At 43.3% G+C, this 18,619-nt stretch overlaps 2 protein-coding genes across 4 annotated transcripts in view; both read left to right on the plus strand.

The window, feature by feature from the left end:
* The first annotated feature begins 2,821 nt into the window (after window positions 1-2,821).
* LOC106750286 overlaps window positions 2,822-18,619 on the plus strand; it is a 69,365-nt gene continuing 53,567 nt past the window's right edge. The window contains exon 1 of one of the 3 annotated variants that reach the window (XM_014630521.1): window positions 2,822-3,378. The gene's annotated coding sequence lies outside the window, so the exon portion shown is untranslated. Of the gene's footprint in view, window positions 3,379-6,644; window positions 7,123-18,619 lie in introns of those variants that run through there. The other 2 variants (XM_014630522.1, XM_014630523.1) reach the window with 2 other exon arrangements.
* Window positions 7,497-9,298, plus strand: LOC106750287. The gene is made up of 3 exons (XM_014630524.1): window positions 7,497-7,895; window positions 8,025-8,196; window positions 8,913-9,298. Exons 1-3 carry the CDS (start codon window positions 7,537-7,539, stop codon window positions 8,943-8,945), a joined length of 564 nt encoding a protein of 187 aa, XP_014486010.1. The 5' UTR covers window positions 7,497-7,536; the 3' UTR covers window positions 8,946-9,298.

Consider the following 18,619-nt stretch of genomic DNA (forward strand, 5'->3'; position numbering starts at 1 on the left):
CGTCGAAGTGTGCGAATAATTGTACGATTGCGCAATAATAACGCGCGATGCATCCAGCCGGAGCGACTTTGCGCGATGAAGAACGCGCGCAATTAACAATTAATTCTTACGTTTATCGGCAATCAAAGGCCGAATGGGATTTCCCAGATGGTGTAAGTCGCCAGGTGAGTCCCCAGTCTATCACGCTTCGAACTATACCGCCTAATGAGAATATTCATGACGTTTGTATTCCGCAGACTCTTCTGCAGACACCGACGGGCAAGATCGAGCGTTACGAAACGGAATTCTAGGTTCGTGCGGTTAGCGATTGATCGTCTGATCGGTTTTTGCTTGAAAAAAAAAAAGAAACATTCCTCCCCTCACCCATTCGTAAGGTATTCAATTGGCGTTCCTGCGAATCGCAGTGCGTCAAATGAGAGAAGTTCCGTCCCGGGACTTACAATATTCCGAGGCGGTCCCATAACGAACGTCAGATGCGCGGATCCGCTCTGGTTCGACCCAAAATGGTGCGGCGTTTAATTTTAGATTCACGCGAACATACACGGTATGTAGAAAGGCGGCGGGCACTATCAGGAACTAGATCCACGAACGCTTCTAATTTTAAGCCGCTCCCAAGAACTTTCCCTTCCGCGCGATATCGCTCCGCGATTCTGCGGATAAACGATAGATTGGTTTTCGTAATCGCGGCCCGAGCGAGCCGCGGGTGTGTCTCGGGTGAAATCAGTTTCACTCTCTCGCGCGTGAATTCTCATTAAATATTAATAGGTTGAAAACGATTAACGTCGTATGTGGCGCGCGACGAGAGTGATATTTCATGTATTTATTCGTCGCACTGAATAAATTCGCGGTCTTCGAGTCCGACGGCGGGAAACGAAATCAATTGCACGGTAAACCGCTCGTGATTTAATTAGCGTTGAATTCCGGGCAGCTCGCACGCCGCTCTTGCTGATGGGAAACGATCGTTCGTCAATATTTATAACGATATTTATAACTGGAAACATTGTCAGCCGATGTTATTGTCAGACCGCAATCAATCGGCTGCTCCAGTTGTGACACTGACCTTCGACCGATCGATAATCTTCGCACTTGAAATTCGCTGAAAGTAGCGTCGGGGAGGATGCCGATCTGCGCGCGGCATGATGCAATTTGTCTTCTTCGCTGTCCGACCGCGGAGTACACTTTGTACACGTAAAATCGTTTGATTAATAGATGTTTTCAGGACGGTTAGTAAACACCTTCCGATTAGCAGTTATTACGTAAGTCGGCATAATCTCCACTTCCTATGCGAGCAATTGCCCACGCGTATCGTTCACTTTTCCGGTTGCCAGGAGCAACGTGAGCAATGAGTCATATGAATATTCATGCAAATATACGCGATCGCCGATGAAACCGGGTCGAAACTTGGACCCGATGTTAATCCTTAATTGCAACACAGTAGGGATTAAGATGACAAAAGAGGTCCGATTCTTATCGTTCACTTTGGCCCTAGTGATGTCTTGAGTTTCCGTTTTCCCTGTTTTAGCGGGCGAAACAAGTTGTTCAAGATGGGAATAAAATTAAATCTGTAGAATCCAAGGCTTAAGAAGAATACTTTGAAAACTCCCTTTTTAATTTTCCAAGTTATCCAGAGACTGAAAAGTTCTTTTGGTTAATTTTTCACACGAGAACCCGAGTCGAAATTTTGGCTTTGTTGTTGAACCTTTGATTCAACAACGGGAGGAAATAAGACGGCAAAATAGATTCAATTCTAATGTATATAATTTCCTCCTGTTTCGATCATAATGATGCGTTAAATTCAAGTTTTCGCTACTTTTAGCGATAAAATAAGTTGTTTCATATCCTTATATGAATTTAATAATGAAAATATCTCAAGAGTACTTATAGCTTCAAGGTAGCGTTAAAATTAAATCAATAGAATTAAAAGCTCGCAAGAGGGAGGAAGAGAGAAAGGAGAGTTAACAAGTGTCAGTATCGTCGAAATAAGTCTATATGAATCTATAGTACATCCAAGTAGGCGCTTCTTATCCTGAAGAACGTCAAAATAACATCGAAATATCGATTTAGGATCTTGAGTCGAAATTTTAGCCCTCCGTTGAACCTTTGATTCAACAACACAGCCGGAGATAAGACAGCAAAGCAGATTCGATTCTAACGCACAATTCGCTCTTATTCCGAGCGCAAATTAAATTTCCGCGATTTTTCGCGTTGAAACGGGTTACCTTGGGTGTCCGTATTCAGTAGTCGAAATATCAAGGCGTATTTATAGCTCAAGGTGGCGTGAGAATGAGAAATCGATCGAATTAACGGTTCGAGGGAGAAGTTGACGAGTGTCGGAGTCATCGCAAGGTAGATTTTTACGATAATCTCCAAGCCGGCCAAGCAGACTCTCTTTCCTCAAGAATTCGTCGAGGTAGCATCCGAACTTCGACTACCCGCCTGCCACCGGGCGGATCGCGTGGAGAGAGCGGGTAGTCGCGCACTTCTCGGACGTCACTCCTCGCTCCATTATCGCGATTGAAAATTTGGCTACCGTTCCGCGGCCACGTGAGCGCGCGCGCGCGCGCGACCGTGTTTCTCGCGTGGGTTTCGTGCCGCCCGCGCACTATCCATGTGTGTGGAGACCGCGGAAGAGAGCCGCGGCGGAGAACGGGAGAGAAACTCGGCGTAACGCGCGAGCGAGAGGGAAAGAGAGAGAGAGAGAGAGAGGGTTCTCGCTCGCGCCCCACCAAGCGCGCGGCCACGTCGAAGCCGCGTATCTACATACTAGCGCGCGCGGAGGAGGCACCTACATGCTTAGTACCAATACCGACGAACACGCTAGACCGATATATTCAACCGCGTTGTTCTCCGCGGCCTCTCGCGCAGTCGGTTCCACGGCACGAACGTTCCGTTCGCGGTGCTTCCTGCTCGTCGCAAGCGAGCTCGCTTGTTGATCCTTTTCTTCTCGCTGTTATTGCTCGCCCACGGGAAATTCTCGCGCGTCGTCAGGCCGAGAGTCGTCGCGAGCCGAGGAAGTAACCCGCGACGACACCGAAGTCGTCGCTCGTCCTGTTACTAGTAGGGGCTCCGGCCGTATCGTACGCGCGTTGCTGTGACACCGTTATCCCGTCCTTGAAGAGATACCACCAGCTGCCTGCGTGAGGAACACACCTCGAGCCCCGAGTCGCAGAGTCGCAGTACGTTCACGTTCGTCTGCTTGCTTCCTGTCCACATCGACGTGGAAGATTCTTACCTGCTATATACGAGAGGGAGAGAGAAAGAGGGAGAGAGAGAGGGGGGGTGGGGGAGTTCGGTGCCACACGGCGCGGGGTATACGTTGAAAACGAGCCCGCGACTTCGTACGGAGGACCCGGAGGAACTTGACCTTCTCGGAGCGAAGTAAGATTTTTCACGATAATTTTAATTGGACGTACGAACGCGCGTTTCTACGAATTGGTATTGATCGACCTGGCAGCGATTCGTTCTGGCGCGCGACCGAGTTGTTTACACTTACGCGGCTATTATTTCATTCGATTATCGGAAAAGCCGGTGTCTTCCCGGGGATCTTCGGTGGTGGAAGGACGTTTAACTGTGGGAAAATAGATCGTCTTCACGGGAAGGAAAGAAGGATCGGTTCGATTAATGCGTTCGACGAACGAGCCGAACGAGCGTTCTCGCCCGGGAATACATACGATTTCTGGTTCTGAGAGGCAAAGTTGGTCGAATGAGAACTAAAAATTTCGTTTCATTCGACCGAATCCGGTTCGTTCCGGTTGTCACATGAATTCAATCAGTATTTTTTCCTTCGTGCGTTAAATTAGAGTACAGTAGTCTCGAATTCCTGAATCTTCTCTCTCTCTCTCTCTCTCTTTCTTAATGTTTCTTCAATGATTAATTCAATTTAATTTAAACGCAGACTCATTTTGTCATCGTCGTTCAAAACCATCCTCGAACACAATCTCTTTCTCAATGACGATTCATGATTGATTGAATTTCATTTAAACGCAGACTCTCATTTCGCCATCCTAGTTCAAAAATCATTCTTCCGCATAATTATACGCGAATATATATTACTGGAGATATTCCAGGAAAATTGATACGGCAACATTCAATATTATTTTTGCACATTAATTACGTAATAGATACGTCGCGTGAGAGTTTTACCGTTAATAGCATTACCGTTGATTACCATAGAGCTATTATGCAAGAGACTACGTACTTGCCGGGAAATGATACAAACTCATCTTTCGCACACGGAAATTACCACAGCATTATAGGTCTCTTCGGAGTCAAACTATTTACGAAGAACGCAACACATATCGATCAGTACATCGTGTTTTCGTGACAACCGCCTATTAGAAACGAAGAATCAAGTTAATGTAAATACTTAATATTATTAGCTCGTCGATTTCATTAAGTGATTTCATCAAGTGATTTCATTAAGTTGATTTCATCAAGTAAAACGAAATTTCTTACGGATTTTATTCATGTGTCAGTTATCGTTAATAAATTATGATATCGTAATACAAACCTCTCTTACAAGTGTCGTGAAATTAGGTAGTATCATAGTATCTTGCAAGTATCGTAATTATGCACACACAGCGAACCAAGTCCCTGGTCACATCTGGTTAGCCCCGATGTTTTGATGACATCCACCTTGCACACAGCTACGACGTATTACACTTAGAATAATGCTAATTGAACCCAATTGTGACAATATAAATATCTTGCGTGTTAATAAGCACGACCTAAATACCGTTTTAGAATCGTGTAACGTATCAAAGGATATTCCTGCGACGAAAACAGTCATTATTGAATTCGGAGAAATATTACAGCTTTACAGAGTCCGAGTTGAATTCAGATAATCTTTTTGGAATATATCCGTTATCGAAACTTCTACTTCACCGTTATTATATTCTTGACGATTAGAAATTTTGTTCCAACAATTCCTCCGTTTACCCGATGGAAATCTAATTGATTTTTTAAATCAATTATTTTCAAACTTGAAGAAATGAACAGTCATGAATTCTTTTAATTTACTTAACGTAATCTGGAAGATGCTGATCTTATCTTATCTAATCGTAATCATCGTAATCGTCGATCAAACTTTAATTGTTCAGCTTTCTACTTATCTGCGCGACATATATTGTACAAGCAAATATCGCTTATCGCGCAAACATTAGGTATAAACATGACAGGTTATGAAATGTGACTGTATTTTGATATGCGCAACGTCCAAAAGACATATAAAAGTTGATCTGATTAAACAATTTGTCCATCGCTATTTATATAGAAATATAACGTTTGCACACGCAGTATGTCGAGATCGCCTCGGAAACACAGGGATTCAAGGAAATAAAATGTCACACTGCGAAGAAACGTTTCTTGGGAAAACAATATTGAATTATCGGAAAACAATGTTATCAGGAAAACACACGATCTTAGCTGCAAACGTAATACGCGATTAGTTACGAAGGTGAAACTTATCATACGAATATTAAGCTTTCGTTCTTCGTCATTTACGTCAGCAAAGCGACACGCAAATCAGAATTCACGGAGATACGATGATAACGCGCGTTATTATTTAAAACTAACTTAATACGTTATCACTTAATCCTATTTCCGCGTCGCGTCCTCACCTCATTATGCCTTTTTATATCTTTTATTCTTAATGTAAAAAAGAATTCTGAAAACGGATACTTTCTTCGACAAAGCGTGCACGATTCGCGTGGACGGATAGAAAGAATACGAACTGGATATGGTGGCCAATTAAGATATGTGCGAGAATAAAAAGGAAGAATGAACTTCTCACAGTAACGAGCATGGCGCAAAAAGCATAGAGATCCTCTCTATAAATAAATTTCAAACTCCGCAATGTGATATCTGTTTGATATTTACACACGCGTTACTCAGAGCGGAATTCTCCGCCTACGTTATCTTCGATCTCCTAAGTTTAACCAATTGCTACGTTATTAAGGCATAGACATTGAGAAAATCACGTGTGAGAGATGATGACAAGGAAACAGAGAGAGAGAGAGAGAGACAGAGGTTTGCAGATATTTTTTTGTATACAATATAAAATTTCTCAAGGAGGTTTTATGACTCAATATATTTTCAATGGCGCATCAAGGAAGCAACTCATAAATTAAGTATTTATCAAGCAAAATGACATTCTTATAAATTTATTTCACTATCTAAATAATAAATGTTAATTTGAAACGAAATTGAAGTAGACATATATATGCAATATTATAAATACGCAAATATTATTATTTTATTTATATTTTTTATTAATGCTATATTATGCTGTACTATATATTTATGCATTAGTTAATCTGATAGATACATACACGTATGTATGTAAGTATTTATTAAGGAGTATCGGACTAGTTCATTTTATTTGGATTAAATGAATGTTACTTGAACGTAGCGATTTTTTTTTTCAGTGCATGCATTTCGAGTATTACTACAAGTTATGAAGTTTGCGACGCACTTCCAGAATAGTAATTCTGAAATTTGTGCACAATGTCTCCGTAGTCTTTAATATTTCAGTAGGTTTTCATCAGAATCTTATTTTTAATTTTAGAAGACGTCACAAAACAGAAAAACAGAAATTAATGATCGCACGCTGATCTTAAGAAACGTATAAAATATATTTTAGTTGTAAATTTTAGCTATAAATATCTCGCTTCCCGGATGGTCAATCTTTTTCTAATCGCACGAACAATTAGATAATATTTCAGTGTACACGTAGCGCAAGTTTCACGACGAGAAATCTTATCAAGTCCATCTCACTTTGCCATCTCCCTAACACGTTCCCATTTTTCAAAGGGATTAGTTACTTGAGCAGATTGCAGATCACAAATAACGCTATGATAATAATTGGGACGGATTCTTCCGGGGGGAGGGGGGGTCTACGCCAAGAGTAAAATCGATAAGTCGAGCCCGACCCATTGCAATGTCACGCAGTTAGTCCGTCGTATTGGCGCCGTGAGCACGAGACGCGCCTCTGTTCGCCTTCATCTTTTTCCACTGTAGTGAATACAATATCCCCGACTTCTCGCGCGCCCGTTAATTACCGTAACGTTCAATTAACGTCGAATATAATATCTGCCGTGTACTCGTTCATTCATCCGGATTCAGGTAAGAGAGTCAATATCCTCGCTCCGCAATGGCAACGGTTGGACAAAATTTTCACATCAGCAGAATCCTTGAGATCGGTTTAGCACGTCTCGACGAAGGCTCTCTGAATGCGAAACACGTTGTTGTTATTCATGCAACGTTATTGCATCGTTATTGCATCGTGCGATCTTCTATCTCGGCAGTTACGTAACCCCGCAGATCCGAAACAAATTCACCGACCGAACTCCTAACCTTTCCGAACTGCATCGGATCATATCCCTCCCTCCTCCCCCCCCCCAACTTCCCTTCCCCTAGATCGAATTAACTTAGAACATTAGTCACAGCCGCACTGACCGGATTCCACAGTTCGGCAACTGCGCATGTTTGCGTGGAAAATATTTTACAACCGCGTCTGCGCGCGCGGTTTCGCGCGATATGTTCGCGCGATTTTTTCAATCTAATCTCTGCGACGCTAATCTGCTAATTAATTGCCAACCGTTATCGCGCCTGTGTCGCTTCGAAGAGCGCGAATCCGCGCGAATCTCGATGCATCCGACGATGCATTTTGCGTCGCAATTTCGCGCTAAAATCGCGATTCGGATATCAACGTTACATTTCGCAGAGCGGCTCGCGAGCCGTCGTACGTTTTTATTGTTGCAGATTGTATCACGTCGCAACGGCCCGGTAATGATTCCGACGCTGGCGAGCCGCAAATCGCTCACGTCGCACGACGCAATTTCATTTTTGCCGCATCGTATTTTTTCCACGGTCGATAGAGAAGAGTCTGCTCATCGGTAAAGAAGTTCGCTATCGCGTAACTTTGAACACACGTAGCAGCACCGGGACACGCGCGCGCTAACGTCTTCTATTTATGCTAATACGCGGGTTTCTGGCATGGGATCTGACTCACTATTTCTGCGTAGGAGTGCAAACGGGTTAAACGATTCTGCTACAGATGTCTCCATTGACGAGATAACGAACGCGAAATTACGAGCGCATTCGCTTACACCCGTATATCCCGCATATATCCTGAGACCTGTTTTTAAGCCTGTGACTTCATCCGTCCAAACAGAGAGGTGTACGCCAATTTACGCGGTAAATTTACCAGTCAATTTATTCATATTTATCGTATAGATCGCAACACATCCGTCAATATATTACGACTAAGAAGAAGATCACATAGATTGAAATATAAATATGAAAGAAATATGAAACTATCGAAACCTTCTCAAAATGGATAGAAGAAGATTACATAGATCGATGAATTAGAAATATGAGAGAAATACGAAAGAAATGGTCAGAAAAATTTTCTAAAAATAATACATCATGTATAACGTAACATAAAATTTAAGCGGAACTTTTAGCAAATTTATTGCTTACATTGGTATAACGAAAATTTTACATTATTGCATGACGTAAATTTAATGATTTAATTCAATACAGTATATTTGCTCCGTCAATGTAATGAAAAAAATTGTAAGGTTTCCATTATTTCGCATCGTGATGATCATGATAATCTATCTGGATATTTTTCTTTCCGCAAAAGCGACTTTTAAATCCTCCACGGTGATACATTCCATCGGAAAGATGAAAGAGAAGAACGAGGGAGTTTGTCATTGATCTTCGCAGCAGGATTTCAGATATTCACGAACAATGTCTCATGTTGCGGCATTGTACAAATGGATTTTCCCAAATAAGCCGAAGAATGCAATAATGAGCCTACAAATCTGTTACTTGTGTTCCCATAAATTTCTTTTAACGAAGATACTTGGAGGGACGAACTTTCTAACAGAAAACCTTCATCATTCTAGATACAAGATGTGACCCTGGTTGAGATCGGTTAAGCGAACGCTTTATGCGCTAATTCGGATTACGAAGATCCTCGCTAATCTGTTCCATTAAGCTCCGGTCACATCAAGGCATCCTTACACGAAACTTTGAGTGAAAAACTCACCCTTGAAAGTTGAAGTGCAGAATCTCAAGTACATTCGAGTTATTCTTACTTCGAACCGGTTTTTATTGACTGCTCGATATCTCCTTAACCTTGCGGATCCTTGATGTAAAAAAGAAGTAAGAAGCTGAATTTAATTTAAGTACTTAATGCAATACTTGTTATAAATGAGCACGTGATTTACATATTTTTCTTTGTCACGACGCAACATACGAACACAGAAAAAACATTTTGTACTTGTGTTAAAATCGGTCCTGAAAAATTTGTGTGTTAAATTTTTAACATACCCGTGTGTGTTAATTTGACATGTTATGCTTATGTTATCTCAGTATTTTGCGTTCGGTAGATATTTAACAGGTATGAGTGTTAAAATAACACTTTTTATACATTCAGTGTCGATTGACATATTAATTCTGTGCCAATTTTGGACTAATCTTTGTATTACGCAACATATATATCTTGTGTTAAATTAACACAAAATTCCTTTACTATGTACGCACAACAAGTTTCTCTAATAAAGTATCGTAAGATTTACGAATCAGGTATCATCATTTATTAAATTGCGCTGATCGAACGCACAAAAACAGAGTCTTACATTATCTCATATCAGTCTTATATTGATCTTATATATATTATCTCACATTAAATTGAAGTAACAAATTTCAATCTACCACATGATTGTAATACATGCACAAGCGACTGTATTAAATCGCATTCCTCAATATCCGCGCGTCGTCCAGACATCCGAATGAGCCCGTGCATCAAGCGGGACGCGAGTCGCATCGTCACCGTCTTAAAAACTCCAACGCGAGTTTTTCTTTTCTTTCTTTTTGCAACGAGGTATTTGCAAACCGTTGGAAAATATAAATAGCAATCATCGGAGACCTTGCACCGAGAAAACGATCCGTGTAATGACACGGCTCGCCGTCACCATTACTTAATGAAATTGGCGATGACATCATCGCGAGATTTTCCTTCGCAAACGCGGAAAATTCATTCGCGCGAACGAATGGTTCCCCGATTGGCGTATCGACGGTTTTCGTCGAGCGCCCATAAGACGTCGATTTTCGCGGCGGAGTCGGGGCTTCCTCGCGCACAGATCCGCGCGATCGGAGATCGCGAGGAACGACTCGTTGCTTTTTGCACCGTTTGTACGTATTACGCACGCGTGCTTGTCGATGCCGCCGCGATCGGTTTCGCGTTTTCACGGATTCCACCGGCGATTTTCTCATGAGTCACGGCTGCCGGAGCGTGACTCACGGCAGTTGCGTCCCGCCGGCCGCGCTCGGTTTGTACCTGCTTCATCCTAATTTAATGCGCGGCCTGATATTACGTACCGGCGATCGTGTCATGCTAATCGCCACCTACAGGTATGACGGATCGTCCGTTCTCATTTTCTTCCCTTTCCGACCGATCGCCGCGCATTCCGCTCGCCGAACGCGCTTGTTATTAGCGTTATCAGCGCTGGACGGAGCCGCCCGTCAATGCGGCAAATTATATATATAACGGCTCGACGAAACGATTAATGCGACGCTTCCATATACATACCTCGACTTCCGAGTGCATTTCAATCAGGACAACTTTCTATACACTCCCTGTAACGTACAATATTATTAGACGCCTTAATCTTCTGCAATTCATCGACTTCCGAGGACCAGCTTTATAATACGGCTCGTCCACCGATCGACTTACGTCAAGGAACCATTATTCTATGAAAGGTATTTTTTTATGACGTCATTCCACTTGACTGTTACAACGATCTCGAGCAAATACGAACCCGCGCCGGCTGCATTGTTGATAATAACGAGAACAGACGCGAGCTTTGAGCGTGTGTCAACTGAAACTCAGTTTTATCCCTACTCGCGACTTGAAACTTCAAATTCCTCGCTGACTTGACGGGAAAAATTAATTTTCGCGCGAGAAACACTGAGAGATATCGCTGAGAAAAATGGTGGTTAAAACGAGTGATTCGACGCGGATCGGAGGGTTGCAGGGGGTAAAAAATCGAGAATGAGTCGAGTGTACGGAAAATCCGTAGCTTTCCCCTCTCCTCCCGACCTGTGTTCTAATTAAAAGAATCAAAGTGCGTAACGGGAGATTCGGTTCACCCGATTCCGCCCTTTCGCGTGGCACCCTTCGCCTTCGGAGAAAGTCCGCGATTACGGCGGTGCGCCGGGGAGATACGAAATGCCGTGGCGGCAGCGCGCGCGCGCTAATATAACGAATCAGCCGGCGCTGACGGTCACGAGGCCAAGGTCGCCGTTCTTCACCGACAGAAGGAAAGAGCGATGCGTGCTGCGAGCGTGTACACCCACGTGAACGACGAGCGACGTGCGCGTGTGCGAGAAAGCGTGCATACGCGGGCCGTAGAGAGCCCGGTCGGTCCATCGACTGTACGACACGCATACACACGCACACGCTACGCACACACGTCCTTTGAAACGTGGCCTTTAAACTATCCGCGCATGCACACTCGCCGGCGCGCGGATTATGTCCGCGAGTCGGCCGACGGCGAGGCGCGCATGCAACCACTCGAGTTTTCATCGCCTGTGGCGCACAAAAGCGCCGTCACGGTCGAGAAAGAATAAATAAATGGATCGATTAATGATCGCGGAAGTCGCGCGCGTTCCTCGGCCGGAGAGGCGGGAACAGGTGGGAGGTCGAGGAAACCGGCGTGCGAGCTCCTTGAGTTTCGCGTTAACCACCTCTCCCCGAGGCGAAGAATGCCGATTTGAGTTACGAACGTCGGCAATGAAATCGGCGTCCTTTCTGATTGTCTCCTCGGGGATTCGCGTTTCCATTTGCTCAGCTGCTTCATTCGATCGGTCGGCTTGTTCGAGAGGAGGCTATCCGGTAACAAGCGACTAACGTAACATCAATGCTATTCATTTTCCCATTCAATGTGTTGTTCATTCGATGTAACGCTTGTGTCGTGTAACAATGTTGCGTTGTTGAACGCGGATTGTTACATCGATGCTGTGTTACTGTTGGTTGGTGTTCACCGGGTATACGGGAACTTTGCCGACTTCTTTCCGCAAAGTTTGCACGCCGTGCTGGTCGCAACGTTACACATAAAAATAATGCTTTTACACGGTAAAAATACGCGCGAAACTGGCGGCAGATAAATCATGTCGTCTGACTTTACGCTCGAATATCAGGCGATGAATGTCGAGGGATGTGCGAGGAAATTCCGAAAATGTGTCGCCGAGACGTCGCTTCGAAATGATGCAGTCTTATCGGGAGGTGAGATCGGGAAAGAACAGGTGTTTCCCATTTGCGAAATTAATGACGCATTGATTATGTCATATCGCGTGCCCGACTGTTCGTCACGATCTTACTCGATCGATGTTCGATACGAACGTGCGTTCACCTTCTGTCATCTTCTATTTCCATCACTCTGGACGGGCCTTTCGAGAGGAAGCGTGTCATAATGCTAACACGGGTTAACGAAGCAGACGCAATTAATAGGGAAATCTTTTCGATCTCGCGCGGCCGATGACGTGGGTGTACGAGGGGAAAAATTCCGCGAGTTTCGACACACAATCGGATTGCGGCCCGACGAAAACACAGCCATTATTACATCGCGCATCGCGCAAGTTGAGCGAAATAATTAATACAACGCGCACGAACACGGTGATTTGAATTCGCACGTTGATTCCCCAGACCGGGAAGGAGTCGGCGATGAGACGGAGACACTGCGGTGATTTTCCGCGGCCAGAAAATTTTCATTGACACACTCGCTCTTGCGGCTGCCTCTCTCTGATCGCGCCCCGGCGGGCTTAGTAACATCGATTAAAACGAATGATTCCGCGGTTACACGGTGGACTCTAATTACGTAAACGGGATGAATAATGTTGCCGCTTCGCTTTGCGGGGAGAGACGCCACACATTCGAGCCGCCTCGGAGGAAATATTTCGCGTGTGACACATTACGCGATACACGCGTCCAAACGTTCCGCGAATATTTTACGGAAGTGACACAACGCGAGATTGTTACCTTCTTAGACGTCATAGAAGAATCTCGGCATTTTGATCGCCCGCCGGCTTCCGCTTCTCGTCTTTGAGATAACGCTAATAACCGCGGTCTGCCGCACGGAAACTGTTCTCCCTGTCCTGCGACGCGATGTCGATCAGACTTGGCTGAATTGACGCTCGGCCGAGCTCGGTTGAAGATCACGCTAATTCTCTTTTTCATCATTTATCGTGTGTATGGTAATGATGAAGGAAGCGAACCGAGTTTGTTTCTGAGATCTAAGGTCTCGCTGAGGGTGTAAAATTCAACTTTACACGCATGTATGCAAACACCGGCGACACTTTTCTATCAAAATATATGACGGTTTTCGGGACATTACATATTTTCTTGCAGATAACTATATTTTAAGATGCTTAAGGCTTCTAGAAACTAGGTCTAAAAGCCGACATACCTATGATGCCTATGGGAGTTTATCAAAAAAATAAAATAAAAACAGTGCAATTTCATTTGTTGCGTACCATTACATGTTATCTTTGCGATCTCAGATATTTCTTAGAATTTTTCAAAGTTCACGACGTGTATTACTATTTTATTATGTGGAAAGGGACCCACTGATTTCTCTTGATTATCTTAATAAACAAGAAAAAAAAAACAGGGAAATATCAGTCACCGGTAACTTCAACTGTATTCAATTGTATTAAAAATGGATACCGTAATCTTACGAATTTGAGGCGGTCGATTGCGTGAAAGAGTGCTCGGCCGGGATGTTAATCACGGATTTAGGAAATTAATGATTCATAAAGCGGCCCCACCTGGCCATTGCACTTTCATTCGTTCACAGCGGCTATCTCCGTTCGCTTTCTCGTTGAGCGAGAAAAGTGCAACGGCGAATGCGAGTCGGAAAGATTCTCTCTCATCGTTCGCAGCGGAAGGCCTCCCGCGAGAAGAGGGATCTCCGCTGCTGGAAATTTTACAAGTCGACTCCCATTTAGTGAGAAAAACGCGACGAGCCTGACTGGTAATTTACGGGCGGTACGTGAGCGTTTTGCGATTCCGGGCGGGAAACGTGCGAGTTCCGCGAGAGGGAAGCGCCGAGATATCAGAAAATTGACGATACACCCGTCGGAATCGACGGGCGGTTCTTGAAAACGATCGCTCGCCATGGGATTTTACACCACGATGCAATCCTTGAATTACAAATCCGTACATCTAAAACGACCCAATGACTTCACCTTGTTAAGCCCCACCGGCACCGGTTTCTCGGAATCTCTAAACCGCGTACCGCGCGTTCAAGCGTGCGGAGAACACGAAGATTTTAACGTGACAAGGCGAAGAGAGAAGAAGAAAAATCCCCTCCTGCGAGACAACATTTCCTCCTCTCGTCGTTAAGCTTTCCTCCGGCGAAGGAAGAGAGAGAGAGAAAGAGAGAGAGAGATGATCAAGAAGCTCTTCCGCTTCCCCTCGCTTCTCCCGAATACGGCGTAGGCGTATTACACCGATACTTCACCGATACTCTCCGTTATTCGGCGAACCGGACAGAAGAAGAACTTCAGCGGAAAGTAAAGACACGTATAATTATTTTGAACGATCGCAGCGAGCGTGAATGACGATGCGTTACTCATAGATCAAACTCGCGCGGCTCCCTTCGACTCTTCTTCGGTCCCGTCTTCGCGGAAGGGCGGCGGATCAGTCTGATAAATCGTGAAGCCCGAACTTTCGGGCCGGGTCAGTCGTCGCAGGGAGATCGAGAGAATCGATCGGCCGAGTTAACGGTTGGGATTACCGGCCTGCTTCGTTGTGCAATCTTCTTGACGTCATTCGGTCGTTACACTTGCTTACGACTGATTCATACAACCTCCGTGGGCCGGCGTCACTTGGTATTCCTCTCTCGCGCGCGCGATCGCCTCGCAGGAGAGCCTCTCCACCGCGTTTATTTTCGCGATCACGGCAAAAGCGCTGTTGTTGTTTATACCGTGGAGGAGCGTGTCTGAAGCGCAGTGTCCTATGATCCTACTTGTATTTACACTTGTCAGCGCTGAACAGAGAGCGACAGCGCGGACGGCCGGACTGCCTTAAAGCTGAAGCATCAACGTAACAATGCGCCGAGCTGGAGTAATCGATAAACGCCCATCCTTATATTCGAGTCTATTTCTGTCGCACGCCTCGTTCTACGCCGAGCACATTGTTCTCACGAGAGAAAGTCTCTTTCGACATCCGACAACTCGAGATTTGTCAATACAGGACAATTTCCCTCACATCAACACGCATACGGAGAAAAAGTTTACTGATAAGAAAGTTTCTTCTAAAAGCAATACTTACTAAAACGTCTTTTTCAAAATTGAGAGATCCGGATTCAATATTTAAAAAATTCGTTTATTAGTTTTCAACAAATATTGCGCTATAATATAGTAAACTTGAATTAATTGAAGTAAGCCTTTCAAGAATAAGTCATTTTCTGATTTTGATGTTCCAGTTTACGAAAATCAAGTAAACAATTTTTATATTTATAACATTACTCCTTTAAATTAAATAATTTTTTTCTCTCAGTATATTACACACGATATTAATTAAATTTATATTTATTAATACATCATAAATATACATTTTTTTCATATTTGTCGTTTACGATTAAATGTGTTTTGTATCAAAAAGATTACGCACGGTATTAATTAAATTTGCATTAATACATCATAAATATAAATTTTGTTCATATTTTTCGTTTACGATTAAATGTGCTCTGTGTCAAGAGATTTCAACATCCAATTTAATGAGATGTAAATTAGTAAAATAATTAAAATTTATTTTGTTATATTTTGACAACCAATACCGTCCCCCATTTAATTTTTCCTGCAAATCTTCTAACTATCATCCCTACATAATATATAACTATCTTTACGTAATATTAATACCAAAAAAATCGATATCACCTTTTCTATATATTTAAAATAAAAAATTGTATCACGTATCATCAATACCCGATTTTAGTTTCATCACGAGAAACGAATCTTCAACTGAACCCAATATCTTGCCTCGCGATATAGGTCAGAGACAGTGTGTGATTAGATCGAGATGTACGAGTGGACGTTTACAATTTGATGATTCAAGATAATAGCTGCGTCTTTGCTTTGCGCGATCGTACAGACATTGCTATCTTGTTGGTAGAAATTTCATGCATTTTTCAGCAGTTACTGGACAGTTTATTAACTGCTCTCCAGTAACTGAGGAGTAAAACTACTGGGGATGTCGATCGAGATATAAGCTTTTCCTGCAGTTTCTGCGCACGAGAGATGCGCAAAATTTGGACTAATTTACCTAACAAAAACAGAATAACAAATGGCAAAAAACTATTCGATTGATTAACAAGTATACACTGAGAAAAAGATTTCTCCAAATTTAATAAATTTTATTGCGTCCAAACAAATTTCACCATTGGCATACTCGAAAGGAACTAATGTTTCGATTGATAAGTACGATTGTTAGACTTTTCGACTTTATTTTAAATAAAAAATTGATTTGAAATGATAATTTTCATATAAAGAAATTATTTCTTTCATTTTACATATTTATCGTAACCAAATAATATTTTGTTCGATTAAAGGATATTATTTCAAATAATAGCATTCTTCCTGTTAATTAATCGAGCTTTCTTGAATGAGACGACAAAATTTTTACCCAAACAAATAATATTTCGCACAACAATATGTTGTTTCTACGAAACAAATTTCAGTAAAATAAATAGAAATACGAAATTTAACGGAACCTTTTTCTCGGTATACCCGCTGTTCACGAAATTGACATTTTTGCTCCTGAGGTAAATCCCTGAATGAAAACTCCATCAGATTCTTCTCCACGCAACATTGTTACAATTAGTCCAGGAAAACTGCATGGATTTCTATCAAGATAGGATCTTCGACGAGGCCGTTGCGAAATGTAAAATCGGACGATAAGCTCGGTCAGACTGGTCTAGGAAATACTGGTTCCTCCTCCGGCGCTCGGCCGTTACGAAAAAACAGGTCAGTACTGCGAGATAACGTGCTTTCTACGTCACGGACGCCGTTAGCGTAACGATTTAGCCAACGTATTATCCAACTCTCGCGCCGCCGCGCGTCACGTGAGCCGCAAGGTCGCGGATTTATAGCGGCGCGCGATCCTACGTACGGTTGATCGATACGCGTGAGTGCTCCGTACAAAGCGGCGCACACGGGTCGCAGGGGTCACAGGTGGAAATGCTACCGGGCGAACGCGTGCGATGAAGGTGAAAGTTACGTCGTCACCTACACTCGAGTGCGGCGCTTCCCTCGCAGCTGCGGAGTGTAGTTTCGAGTAGTTGACCCGACAAATCGTTTTCTCAGGAATCCTAAATTTTAGCTGATTTTTTTGTGTATCTGTTACAACTCGTTACGAAGAGGTTTCCCATTTTGTCGAGCGATACACTGAGGAAAAAATGCTTGGCGTTTGTGACTATAATCGCACAGGTGAAAGAATTGCAAACAGAAGCATTTTCCGGTAAGTGTTGCTATAGTGATGATATAACCTTACACACATATTATCACTACCATTTTCCGGGTTAAAACCAAGAAAAGATATATTGGGGCTGAGGCAAAAGTCTTTACCGTTTTTTAATCAGTTCCTTGCTGGAAGAAATCCGAAAGTTTCTACAAACGTAGGATCACGTATCCACTAGGGAGATGGCAGGTCACCCGACAGAACGGCGCATGCTTGATTGATCGTATTTTAAAATGAACAAATGTAATATATTACATTTTGATGAAAAAACGGAGGAATCTTTGCATCGGCCCGACCAGTTGAGTCCGCGAAAATGACTGTAATTTTCGTAGGACTTCTCTCCGTGTAACATCGATCTAATGGAAAATGAGAATACCCGTAATGGCACGCGCGGAACACAGTTATATTCGTCGACACCAATTCGTCATCGGATACCTCCCAAGGTCTTCCCGGGATATCCCGTGTTGTGGGATAACAAGCGATGCTTCTATTTATTCCCGCGGAGTTATATTTTGCGCGATCTTCGGTGCGATGATAGCATAATGACGCCGATGATAAGCTACAATCACTTGATTGCATTTAATATTTTCGATTTAAGAGGCGGATGATCTGGTTACTGGGAAACTTCTCTCGTTGATTTCTCGGAGTCGCAGAATGACTCAGCAATCGCGGCCGCGCGAGTTTACCTACGACCCTCTAATGCCGCGCTAATGCAACCGGTAAACCATGCGAAACGATCCGCGTTTCTCTACCGCTTTCCCGCCGAAATGTCATCGCGACGCATTTTATATATATTAGGTTGGTGCGTATGAAATGTCGGATTCTCTTTACATGCGGACGTTTTCCTACCCTGTTTTCGTTATACTTTTGTATTTGGCATAACCTCATTCATACTCGTATTGTCCATTGCCAGAGACTCATTTCAACAAAATAGGTTTTCTCGAAGGTCTTCCCTTTTTTATTTCTTTTGAGTTTATTACCGATATGAATTCTGCCGACATTCGCGTCATTTTCTTATATGAGTACAAACTTGGTAATAGTGCTGCAAAAGCTGCACGCAACATAAACCAAGCGTTTGGGGAGAATACG

This window comes from Dinoponera quadriceps, unplaced genomic scaffold, assembly GCF_001313825.1.
Source record: "Dinoponera quadriceps isolate SergipeBrazil2010 unplaced genomic scaffold, ASM131382v1 scaffold3676, whole genome shotgun sequence".
NCBI lineage: Eukaryota > Metazoa > Arthropoda > Insecta > Hymenoptera > Formicidae > Dinoponera > Dinoponera quadriceps.

What these genes read in the sequence shown, in the direction of transcription:
- LOC106750287 (XM_014630524.1), top strand. Translation starts at nt 7,537, where the DNA reads ATGTTCGCGCGATTTTTTCAATCTAATCTCTGCGACGCTAATCTGCTA. An exon ending in AGAGAAGAGTCTGCTCATCG is followed by an intron (nt 7,896 to 8,024) that starts GTAAAGAAGTTC and finishes ATTTCTGCGTAG; the next exon opens with GAGTGCAAACGGGTTAAACG. An exon ending in GGTGTACGCCAATTTACGCG is followed by an intron (nt 8,197 to 8,912) that starts GTAAATTTACCA and finishes TCATCATTCTAG; the next exon opens with ATACAAGATGTGACCCTGGT.